At 34.2% G+C, this 12312-nt stretch overlaps 2 protein-coding genes across 2 annotated transcripts; both read left to right on the top strand.

The window, feature by feature from the left end:
- Positions 1 to 9856: 9856 nt before the first annotated feature.
- LOC107865423 (inorganic phosphate transporter 1-4-like) lies at positions 9857 to 12247 on the top strand. Its single transcript, XM_047408273.1, has 3 exons — positions 9857 to 9939; positions 10145 to 11955; positions 12182 to 12247. Exons 2-3 carry the CDS (start codon positions 11326 to 11328, stop codon positions 12245 to 12247), a joined length of 696 nt encoding a protein of 231 aa, XP_047264229.1. The 5' UTR covers positions 9857 to 9939; positions 10145 to 11325.
- Positions 10204 to 11181, top strand: LOC124896651 (probable inorganic phosphate transporter 1-7). Its single transcript, XM_047408274.1, has 3 exons — positions 10204 to 10209; positions 10330 to 10718; positions 10767 to 11181. The coding sequence occupies exons 1-3, from the start codon at positions 10204 to 10206 to the stop codon at positions 11179 to 11181; spliced, it is 810 nt and encodes a 269-aa protein (XP_047264230.1).
- Positions 12248 to 12312: the final 65 nt, after the last annotated feature.

Genomic DNA, 12312 nt, shown 5'->3' with positions numbered 1-12312 from the left:
ATGGTATTATTATCCCAACACAATTTATCTTTAGTATAAAATTATAAAATAACAAAAATACCCTCAAACCTTATGGTTTTCATTTCCCATATATATATATATTTCACACTAAGCTAAATCATCTTCAAGTTATGCCAAATATTATTCTATCTATAGAAAAAAAGTCAAATTGAACTTCTTATCTGCTACACATTGACAATCAAATCCTCACAAATTAAAGCCAAGGTGCACTTTTATTATTTAGTTCATTTAAAATTTAAATTTTATAAATTCAATCTTTGTATATTGAAACGATATATTTACACTTATAATTGTTGTAAAAATCTAACTACTTACAATTTTAGCTATTTTAAAAACTTATATTTCATATTAAAAATCTTATTAGTTGCATCTTTAAACATACGCGTTGTAACCTTATGCATTCAGCTCTTATTTTCATACATGTGTTGGCTTCTATTCAACACGTGGCATCACTCCACGAGGCCTATATATCCATACTTTTCTTTTATATAAACCTAACTAATAATAATGTTTGCATTCCGATATGTTTGTGCGGGAACATGAATCAAACTTCACAAATCAGTCATACTTACTAGTGAAGTTATACTTTCAATCAAAGAAAAAACTATTATTCAAGGAATGAAAAATTGAAACGACGTAGCAATGAAGACAACCACAATATCAGCTACGCATTAAAGTAAACTCACCTCAAGTTCTGCAGCCCCCACTTTTAAAACTTCCAACATTTGTGTGAAATTTGTTTCTATGATATAATAGTTATATTTTAAATGCGGAGCCAGGATTTTGCTTAAGGGATTCAAAATATGAAGAAAAATTTGTCGAAGGGGTTTCAACATCTAGAATATATAAATAAAAATTATTTTAACCATGTATTAATAATATAATTTTTCGTTGAAGGGGGTTCGTCCGAACCCCCCTTTAAAGGCTAGCTCCGCCTCTGATTTTAATGTATGTAATCAAAGTTTTCCTTATCAATACAATTTTCATAAAAATAATTATTAAAATAAATAAGATAAAGGGTATTTTTGTAAACAAATAATCTATTCTTAAAAAGAATTCGATGCATAATATTTTTAATACCACAAACCAAACAATTACTACAAAATAATAGCAGGATAATTAATCTTAGACAAGTAATCCCATCATAACTTATTTCCCAACCAAACGACCTTAGGAGTTTGAATTCTTTACTTCGTTTTTCACTAATTATTCTACTTTCCAATTGCAACTGTTTCACTTCTGTATGTTGTGATTTGTACTGATAAAAAATATTTTGATTTGTGATTAAAGAGACTCACTGAGATTTTAGTTTTACACTAACGTATGTTTTGAATCATTTGCAGTGAACCTTTTGTATACCAGACAACACCAAGTGCACTCACTCCACAAAGTTTAATCGGCCAAATCCAGTATGGATCCCACACCAACACCATGTTGACACGGGCATGACACAGAATGCAAAGAGTTCGAGCAACTTAGGTGATTTTCAAGGTAAATGAAGTTTAAATTAACATTTTGGTGAATCCGGGTAAAAGAGAAAAAAACATGAAGTTTAAATCAACAATTTTGTGAAGCAAGGTAAAATAGGAAAAAAAAAAGCTACAAAAATATTGGAATGTTGAGAGTGGGATCTGAACCCACACCCTTTCGAACTAGAACCATAATCTGGCGCCTTAGACCAACTCGACCATCTCAACACCTGTGGCAAAGCTTGTAGTTAACATCATCAATTCTCTTTTGTTGACTTTGTTGTTTACTTCTCTCTTTTGTTGATGTTGTTGTTTACTTCTCTTTTGCATCGAGTACTAGAAAATCAACAGTTTCATTGCTGCAGGATCCTAAGTTAGCATTGGTCTCATCGTTAACAGTTAACATTTATCTCTAACAATATTATGAAGTTATTCTATTCTCCGGCTTTTCCACCGAGCCTCAAGCACGAGAAGGCGGATTCTATGGTGTTATAAAACGAGGTGAAAATCCTTTTAGGACATCAACCCCAAAAATGATGGATGAAAAGTGTTAATGATGCAACTGTTTTTTACTTCATGCTCAAGCAATAGATTACACCTAGAATATATACACAAAGCTAGACATAAAAGGTCAAGGCAGATCCCTGAGATTATGCCTTTTACCTATAATATTTGACTATATATCTGACAACACAATTTGAAAATTGACATATTGTCTAACAATATCTTGGCATTGATATACTATCTGAAAGTATCTTAACATTACCCTCAAGCTAGAGTATATATGCCATATGCTCTGAGCTTGCAACAAATGTATTCAATGCGAGCTCCTCTGCGGAACTTAGTAAGAATATCTGTCAATTGGTCATTTGAACGGATGAAGCTGGTGGCAATGCATCCAAACTCAATCTTCTGCCAAATAAAATGACAATCTACCTCTATATATTTTGTTCTTTCATGGAAAACTAAATTTGAGGCAATATCTAGGGCAACCTAATTATGACATATGAGCTTCATCAGTTTGAATTCAACAAATTTTAACTCTTGCTCGTATGTAACAAGGGTCATAGCTCGATATTCAGCTTCTGCACTAGATTTTGCAACAACATCTTGCTTCTTACTTTTGTAGGAAATTAAATTGCCTCCAATCATGACGCAATACCCAGAAGTGGAGCATCTATCAATCGGAGAACCTGCCCAATCGCATCAGAATATCCGACAATGTCTTTGTAGTTTTTGTCTTCATATAACAATCTTTGTCCTGAAGCTTTTTTGTTGTATCTAAGGATATGAATCACTGTGTCCCAATGATATTTACATGGATCTTAGAGAAACTACCTAACCACACTTACCGCAAATGAAATATCTAGTGAGATAATTCAATTTATCAGTCTTCTATATCCACTAGGATCTTTTAATGGCTCCCACTGTCTAGGGATAAGTTTGATGTTTTGATCCATATGAGTGCCAATAGGTTTGAAATTTAACATACATGTCTCCTCTAATATGTCCAAAGCATATTTTCTTTGTGAGATTGCAATGCCTGTCTTGGATTGTACTACCTTAATTCCCCCAAAATACTTTAACTTTCTTAAATCTTTGGTTTGAAAGTAACTGAACAAATGCTGCTTTAGCTGAGATATTCCTTCTGGATCATTTCCAGTTATAACAATGTCATCAACATGAACGACAATAAAATGTTCTTTTCTAGACCATTATGTATATAGAAAACAAAGTGATTTGTTTTACTTTGATACATCCCAAAGTTTTGAAAATTAGAATTAAATCTTTCAAACCATGCTCTTGAAGATTACTTGAGGCCATATAGAGAACGTTTGAGATGACAAACTAAGCCTGACTCATCCTGAGCAATAAATCTAAAAGGTTGCTCCATATAAACTTCCTCAACAAGTTATCCATGTAAAAATGCATTCTTCATGTCAAATTGATAGATGAAGTGGCCAATGATTCATTGCTTCCAATGAGTTAAGCAGTCGGACATATGCAATTTAGGCAACTGGAGAGAATGTGTCACTATATCAAGACTATAAATTTAGGTGTGCCTTTTGAAAGTAAGGCAAGCTTTCATTCGATCAACTGTTCCATCCGAACCCACTTTTACTATATAGATCCATCAAATTCCAATAGTAGATTTCTCCTTCAGTAAACGATTCAAGCATATCATCTCTCCACACTGGATATTTCGATGCTTCACCAAACGTCTTTGGCTTAGGTATATTAGATAGGATAGATACAAAGGTATAATACAATGGGAATAACCAATAATATCTTAAACAGTTATATCTCTTTGGTTGTTGATTTCGAGTAGCACGTATACCTTTGCGTATGAAAATTGGTGGGGTTACTGCATCTAATAAAGGCACGACTGAATAGGTTATAAAGGAGCAAGGGACAAGTCATTAGGACCTACCAATATATCCGAACTAGAAGCAGTACTGTCATTACTATTGTTAGGAGGACGAGAACAATGAGTGTATATTTGAAGGGAGGAAGAGGGATTTGAAGGTTGTCTGGAAGAGTGACCTATTGTAGAGGAAGTGTAAGTGCTGGCAAAATTTAAGGAATTAAACTGCTGCTTGTAGTGCTTGGAGTAAAATAGAGAGATGTTTTAAAAAACATCACATCTGCACTGATAAAATATTTATTTGATTTTGGATCATAGCATCTATAAACGAGAGTATCCTAGAAAGACACATTTAATTGATTTCGGTTGGAGTTTGTCATTTCTGGTACTTTAATCATGGACAAAACAAGTACATCCAAACAGTCTCAAAGGTAGATGATGGGATATTGACCTGAAAAGAGAATTGAGTGAGGACTTTGTTGTTGCAAAAGAGTAGAGGACATTCTATTTATCAAATAATAAGCAGTGAGAACAATATCCCTTAAAAAACAAAGAGGAATGCAATGGTGTATAAGTAAAGTATGAATAGTTTTGATGAGATACCTATTTTTACATTCGGCGACTCCATTTTGTTGAGAAGTATATGCACAAGAAATATGATGAGTGATTCCCTGAGACAACATGAAATGGGCAAAGGGAAAAGATAAGTACTCCTTGGCATTATCACTACATAATACCTTAATTGAAACACCAAATTAATTTTTTTTCTCAGCATAAAATTTTTGAATAATAGAGAATACTTTAGAAGGATTTTTCATTACAAATATCCATGTGCAATGAAAAAAATAATCAATAAAGGTAACAAAATACTGAAATCCTGAACATAAAATAACATGACTAGACCCTATACATCTAAGTGACTAATGTCAGGCATATATGTGGCCCTGTTATTAACTCTTTTGAAAAATAAAGTGCGTCTATGTTTTTCAAGTTGACAAGACTCACATTCAAACGAAGACAAAGAAGAAAGACTAGAAATTCATTTCCGAAGCTTTGCGAGACTCGAGTGACCATAACGGCTGTGGAGAAGACAGATAAGCAATAGAACTAAAGGAAAATGGTGGTGGCATGTTTGGCAGATTATACAATCCCAATGACTCATATCATGTTCCTAGCATTTTCTCCATTCTCTGACTTTGTACAGCAACAAAGTAAGCCAAAAAATGACACCGCAATTGAGGTGTTTGGTTAATTTACTAACAGAAATAAAATTAAATATACATTCAAGAGCAAATAAAATTGAGTTCAAGCAAATAGAGGGAAGAAGTTACACGTCTCTTATTCCTTTTACTATAGTTTATGATCCATTAGCAATGGTAACTGCGAAGAAGGTTGTGGAATGAATAATATTTGAGAAAAGATTCTGACTACTAGAGATATAGTCAGATGCACCAAAATTCAATATCCATTGAAAAGTGGATGAAGACCTGGTTAGACAAGCAAATGACTTACCAATTTTAGAGGTGCCAGATAAATGTGACTGTTGTGTAGCCACTTTATATTGCAAGTAATTACTATAGTCTACTCCAGAAAAAGTAATTGAATTAGATATTTGATCATATGTGTCTTTACATGTCTGAACTATGTGAGTTGTACTTTAATTATTAGTACGTGGTGGTCGACCAAGCAATTTCCAATAAGTTTGTCTAGTATGGCCTGGCTTGTTGCAATAGGGTCTAGAGTTTTTAATGTTCCCCCTTTGCTGGACATTTTGTCCCTATGCGTTTTCATTTTTCACAGCTAAGATATAACTTTTGACGTTATTGTATCATTTGTTTCTAAATCAATATGCAATAATCGAGTTGAAACATTGATTAAGGAAGAAACTGATGAACTTGTCAAGATTTGATCTCTTATAGAACTCAGATTAGATTGAAGTCTTTTCAGTGATAGAACCATAAAGAACTTATCTCTTTGTTGCTCCTGTCTGATGACACTTTCAGAGAGTGGTATGAGAGAGTCAAATTGATCTTTCAAGGTGTCTATCTGTCCTAAATAACTCACCATATCTTGATTATTTTGCTGAAGTTGAACCAAGTCTGAGACAATCTTGTGTATACATTGTATGTCATTCATATACAAAGTCTTAGCTTTAGTCCAAACTTTATAGCAAGTTTTACAAGATTGAAATAGATTAAGTAATTTAGGATCCAAAGAGTTTCATACAAGATTGCATAATTGAGCATCAGTCCGAGTCCACTTAGTCCTTTCACTAGATACAATATCACTAGTATTTTTAACTAAATAATTCTCATATTCTTATCCCATAAGCTATAGGTTAACAAATGAAGATCATGGTGTGTAATTTTTACTACCTTTCAATTCATGATAGTAATAACAAGAGAACTTGAAATAGAGAAAAATATCAATTTGACATCACCTGTAGATTCAATTTTCTTCCAGATATCAGTTAGAGATTCACCTTTCTCTGACATTATGGCTTGGACAACTAAATGAAATACCAAGAAAAAGTATTTTTTTACCAAAGAACAAAAAGAGGACAAATTTAGCAATGAGTTAAAAAAAAGTCTTATTGAAAAGGGGAAAGAGAAGAACAAGGCTTCTCTTGATGACTACATATCTGGTAGAAACTATTTCAAATCTGAAGTGAACAAGAACTTTGCCGAAAAAAAAAAAAAGAAACAACCGCTAAAGATGACAACTTTTGTTGGAAAAAATTTTCTGGTTGCTGAAAATTATAGGACTGATGGGTAAGATTAGAATGAACGATTGGCCCTCACAAACTCAGAATGAAAGTTTGAGATGGTTGAAAAAACTGCCGAAAGTGGCTGCTAGAAAAGAAAGATGCCAGAATAGTTATTGAAAAATCTATCAGCACAGTCACCAAAAAAAGCAACTTGAATCTCTAAAAAAAAACAGAGACTCTGATATCATGTTAATGATGTAAATGTATTTCACTTGATGCTCAAAATGATAGATTACACCTATAATATATGCACAAAGTTAGACACAAAAGGTTAAGTGTAATTTCTGAGATCATGCCTTTTACCTACAATATTTGACTAGATATCTAACAACACAATCTAAAAATTGGCATACTTTAACAATATCTTGGCATTGATATACTATTGACAAAAAGTAAAGTAAATCATGTATTTAGGATTTTAAATAATGTAATGGATTATCCTATATTTAGGGAAAACAAAAAAGAAATCACAAATTTTTAGTTTTAAGCCAATGAAAATGTTTAGGAGAAAAAGAAAAAGGATGCCAACGGGTGATCATGAGTTCCTTATTTATTTATCTTTTCTCGCCATTGGATTGAATTAAACAAGAAACCAACACATGATTTCTCTTCTTAAACAACCGATATATCCTCCCAAAATACAGGACCCTAACAAAACAATCGAGGCGATTCATAAATAAAACAATTCATACATTCTAGATGACATTAATAATTAAGCAATCAAACTATAATCTTGATAATTCAAGAATCAACTTGAAAAAGTTAAAAATATATGGCCACTCTTGTTTACTCTTGCATGCAAGAAAAAACAAAGAATCTTGATAGACACCACACATGACTCAAAGAACTCTAATGCATACAATGGAAAAAAAGAAAAAAAAAAGAGATGGACCATCTACTGTGGAAACAGCTAGAAGAAAGAGAATTAATTAATCATAATAATATTAAGAGAAGTAAGGGAGGTCTAAGGTGATGGATTAGCTTTTATAATCAACACCTGAGGATCACCTAGTAAATTCCTTGCCCACTTTCAATATGAGTAAACTTAATTCACCGACCTCCTTCTTTGCTAACTTTGGACGCAGTGCCACCACATTTAACGTGCCAGCTGAGATTTTCCCTACTATATTGAGGTCGACTTGCCATGGGCTATGGTAAACCTGCAGGTTTCAACTGCCTTGGACTTGATTTAAAAGAACAAAAAATTCAAAAGAACGAACCTTGCGTTGTGTGTTTTCCTTTGGAATGGTTCATCCCTTATGTTTTTTAAGGAGATCAAATGGAAAATAAAAAATCAGGCAACATAGACGGTGACTTATGATCATGTTTAAAAAGGTGAAAGATAAAGTTATGAAGAAGAAGACCGTTGGTGTAACATCTTCCATCATTTGAATTCAATTCAATTGTAATTGAAAATTTGTTATGGAATTACTTAGAGAATTAATTAGATAATTTGTTCGATTTTCAAATATTAAGTAAATAAAAAACCAAGGAATAAAAGGCAAAATAGAATTCCTTAATTCTAAGACATGCCACATTAGCTGGGTCATAATTTTTCTTTATATATATAAATATATATTGATTGAAAAATGGACAAATATACTTTCGAACTATGATAAATGGTACGTATATACATCTCACACTAATGGTAGGGACATATGTGTATCCAAAGTATGACGGAAGGTATATATGTACCATTTATCAGAGTTCGGGGGTATATTTATCCCTTTTCTACCTTATTTTTATTTTTAATAATTAACACAACCCCACCATCAGATCTAATAAACCTATCGAACTCAATCTCAAATCAACTCGATCCGATCTCTATTTTTTGTTCCAAATTCAATACTTCTTATGTTTTTTTTCTAAACGTGAACCCCAATCAAATTGCAGTAATTGGTCGTTGCTACTAGCTGGTGTTTACTGGTTAGAGGGAGTGGAGATTAGGTCGGAGGTGCCTAGAGTTGAGGTGCGACGATGGTTCATCCATGGGGTGTTTTTGGTTCGACGGAGACGGTGCTATGAGGTGTTGACTGGCGATGGGTAGTGTTTTTCTGATGAAATTTTACTGGAAATTGAAACGTGAGAGATTCAATTTATTTGATGTTATTTTTGGGTGTTATGAGTTAATGATTTTTTTTTTGAAATTAGTAGAAGTGGAGTGAAATTTTTGGGTGCATTTTTTAATTGAAATTGAGGAGATGGTGTAATTAGTTGTTGTTTATTGTATTGTTGTTGTTGTTATGTTGATGTTGATGTTGTTAATGGAGAATTAGAAGAGGGTTGTTTTTTGGGGTAAGTGTTACTGCATTGTGTGTGTATATTGTTATAGGGGTGGGAAAAACGCGTCTGTTATATAGACGTATCTTGGGTTTTAATTAGGACTGGATTGGGTAGTGGATTAATTGGATCAGGTGGTGGATTTGGGTTAATTATTTGGGATAAAAAAATTAAAACATAAAAAAAACAACTATACCCCCTAACTATGATAAATAATACGTATATACCCTCGTCATATTTTGGGTACGGGGGCATATGCGTACGATTTTATTAACGATAGGGATATATGTGTACCCAAATTATGATGGGAAGTATATACATACGATTTATCATAGTTTGGGGGCATATATGTTCCTTTTTCGTATATTGATTGATTGATTAGTTTTCATATGTAAACCAATTAGTCAAATCATATTCATACATCCATAATATGCCTTTTTCACATAGTTTTGTGTCATCAAAATTATGATTTGTATGATTTACAAACTATTAGCTTCTGCATGACGCACGCGCACCCTTAATTTCGAACCCAACTACACAACAACAACAACACAACATCAATACTAATACTAATAATAATAATAATAATAATAATATATATATATATATATATATATATATATATAATAATAATAGTATTCATAATAATAATATACATAATTATCCTGTTTTCAATAATTAAAATTTAATGTGCGGACTAAATTACTGAATGAAAGGAAATATTTGTCGCAAGTTCCGAAGGAGTATTTCAAGGTCGGTATTGGAATATACTTGTGTTGCACTTATACGTACTAAAATAATGTAAAAGAGATGCTAAATAGAAACCAATAAGAAGCCTTAAATAGAAGAGGAATATTCCGAGTGAAGATCCCAGGTCCAGGTGGTTGCAGAATCCTCATCATTTTATATAAATACTAATCCATCACCTTTACATGAGTTACACCTCTCATCATCCCTTCGTTAACCCTGTTTCTCTTCTTATTTATGTATAATTAATTATTCTCCTTCTTGCATCGATCGATTTACAGCAATAGCAGGTGTCTTTTTTTCATTTTTTCATTTCTATATATGTATATGCATGCTTGCATATAATGTGTGTATGCATATTAGAATCTTTTGACTCATGCTTATACATCAAGATTCCCTTTTAATATTTTTCAACTTTTCCAACCTGGCGTGATTCTTGAAATATCATGATTTTACTATTGCTTTGGTGCTAAATATAGTTGTTTTGATGTGCAGATAGAGTACTGTAGAAGACGCGAGTGAAGGAGGAAAAGAAGTAGAAATTAGCAGGGGATATGAAGGTTTTGAATGCACTTGATTCAGTCAAAACACAATGGTATCACTTCACAGCAATTATAATTGCTGGCATGTGATTTTTCACTGATGCCTATGATCTCTTCTGCATCTCTCTCGTCACTAAGTTGCTCGGCCACATTTACTACCATGTGGATGCCTCTTCAAAGCCTGGTTCTTTACCTCCCAATGTCTCAGCTGCTGTCAATGGTGTCGCCTTCTCTGGTACCCTTACAGGACAACTCTTCTTTGGCTGGCTTGGTGACAAAATAGGCAGGAAGAAAATCTATGGCATGACCCTTATGCTTATGTGTATCTGTTTTATTGCTTCAGGCCTTTCTTTTGGTAGGGAGCCTGAGACTGTCTTGACCACCCTTTGCTTCTTTCGCTTCTGGCTTAGTTTTGGAATTGGTGGTGATTACTCCCTTTCTGCTACTATTATGTCTGAATATGCCAACAAAAAGACGAGGGGTGCCTTCATCGCTGCTGTTTTCGCCATGCAAGGATTTGGGATGCTGTGAGGTGGTATTTTTGCCAACATTGTTGCTGCTGCATTCCAGGCTAGTTTCAAGGAACCAACTTATAAGGTGGATGTGCTTGGTTCAACAGTTCCTCAAGCAGATTATGTGTGGAGAATTATATTGATGGTTGGGGCTCTTCCTGCTCTTCTCACTTACTACTGGAGTATGAAGATGCCTGAAACTGCTCGTTACACTGCTCTTGTAGACAAGAAGGTTCAGCAGGCCACTGTAGATATGGAAAAGGTTATGAAGGTTGAAATCGGGACAGAGAAAAAAGAGCCTAAAGTTTCTGCAACTAGTGCTGTAAAGTCCAACAACGAATTTGGTTTATTCACGAAACAATTTCTTAGTCGACATGGACTTCATTTGCTTGGCACAACCAGCACATGGTTTCTTCTTGATATTGCATACTACAGCCAAAATTTGTTCCAAAAAGACATCTTGAGTGCCATTGGATAGATTCCTGCTGCCAAGACTACGAATGCAATTGAAGATGTTTACAAAATTGCACGAGCGTAAACTCTTATCGCTCTCTGCAGTACTGTGCCTGGCTACTGGTTCACAGTGTTCCTCATTGACAGGATTGGCAGATTTACTTTTCAAATGCTTGTTTTCTCAATGATGACAGTGTTTATGTTTGCTCTGGCCATTCCTTACAACCACTGGACTCACCCCGACAACCATATTAGGTTTGTGGTTCTATATTCACTGACCTTCTTCTTTGCCAACTTTGGACCCAACACCACTACATTTTTCGTGCCAGCTGAAATTTTCCCTGCTAGATTGCAGTCGACTTGCCATGGAATATCAGCTGCATTTGGGAAGTTAGGGGCAATGGTGGGTGCATTTGGGTTCCTTTATTTGGCTCAACCACAAGACAAGACCAAGGCTGATGCAGGGTATCCTGCTGGAATTGGGGTGAGCAATTCACTCTTTGTCCTTGTTGTAGTCAATCTTCTGGGAACATTGTGTACTTTCTTGGTTCCAGAATCCAAGGGGAAGTCACTGGAAGAGAAATCAAAGGAAAACGATGACTCAGATGAGGCAGGAGCAGAAGTGGACAACCATTCATCCGATACCAGGACACTTCCTGTGAAGCAGTTACTTTTTTCCCTTTTTTCCCTTTTTCATGTTCTGCCTAGGTTCCTGCAAGAATGTGTAAGTAAAACCTGTGTAATTGCGGCAGTTAGGCAGTTCCATCCATCATTTATATTAGTTGTCATATATGGACTGGTAATATATTTTTATGGAATTCTTTTGTAGTTACAGACGGTAAAATGTTAGACATCATAATCTTAATCCTTGAGTGAAGAAATAGGATAAGAGAGGACAACTCATGAATTTACTTACAGTGCCTAGGACAAAAGTAAAACTGTACAAAGAGCAAAATATTCACAAGTATAGTCCACGATTGGAAATTTGGCATAGTTGCCTGAGAACCGTTGTTATTACTTTGCAGTTCACATGTGTTCAAACATCTGAGAGAAGCAAAACAATGTCAACACCATATACACTGACAAGCTAAATGCATAACTAAAGATCAACCTTAGATGCCCTATTATTATTTAAGAAGAATTCTGCTCTGCGAGG

This window comes from Capsicum annuum, chromosome 3 (assembly GCF_002878395.1).
Source record: "Capsicum annuum cultivar UCD-10X-F1 chromosome 3, UCD10Xv1.1, whole genome shotgun sequence".
Taxonomy (NCBI): domain Eukaryota; kingdom Viridiplantae; phylum Streptophyta; class Magnoliopsida; order Solanales; family Solanaceae; genus Capsicum; species Capsicum annuum.
The sequence above is the reverse complement of the archived record's forward strand: the minus strand, read 5'-3'. Positions and strand labels throughout refer to the sequence as shown.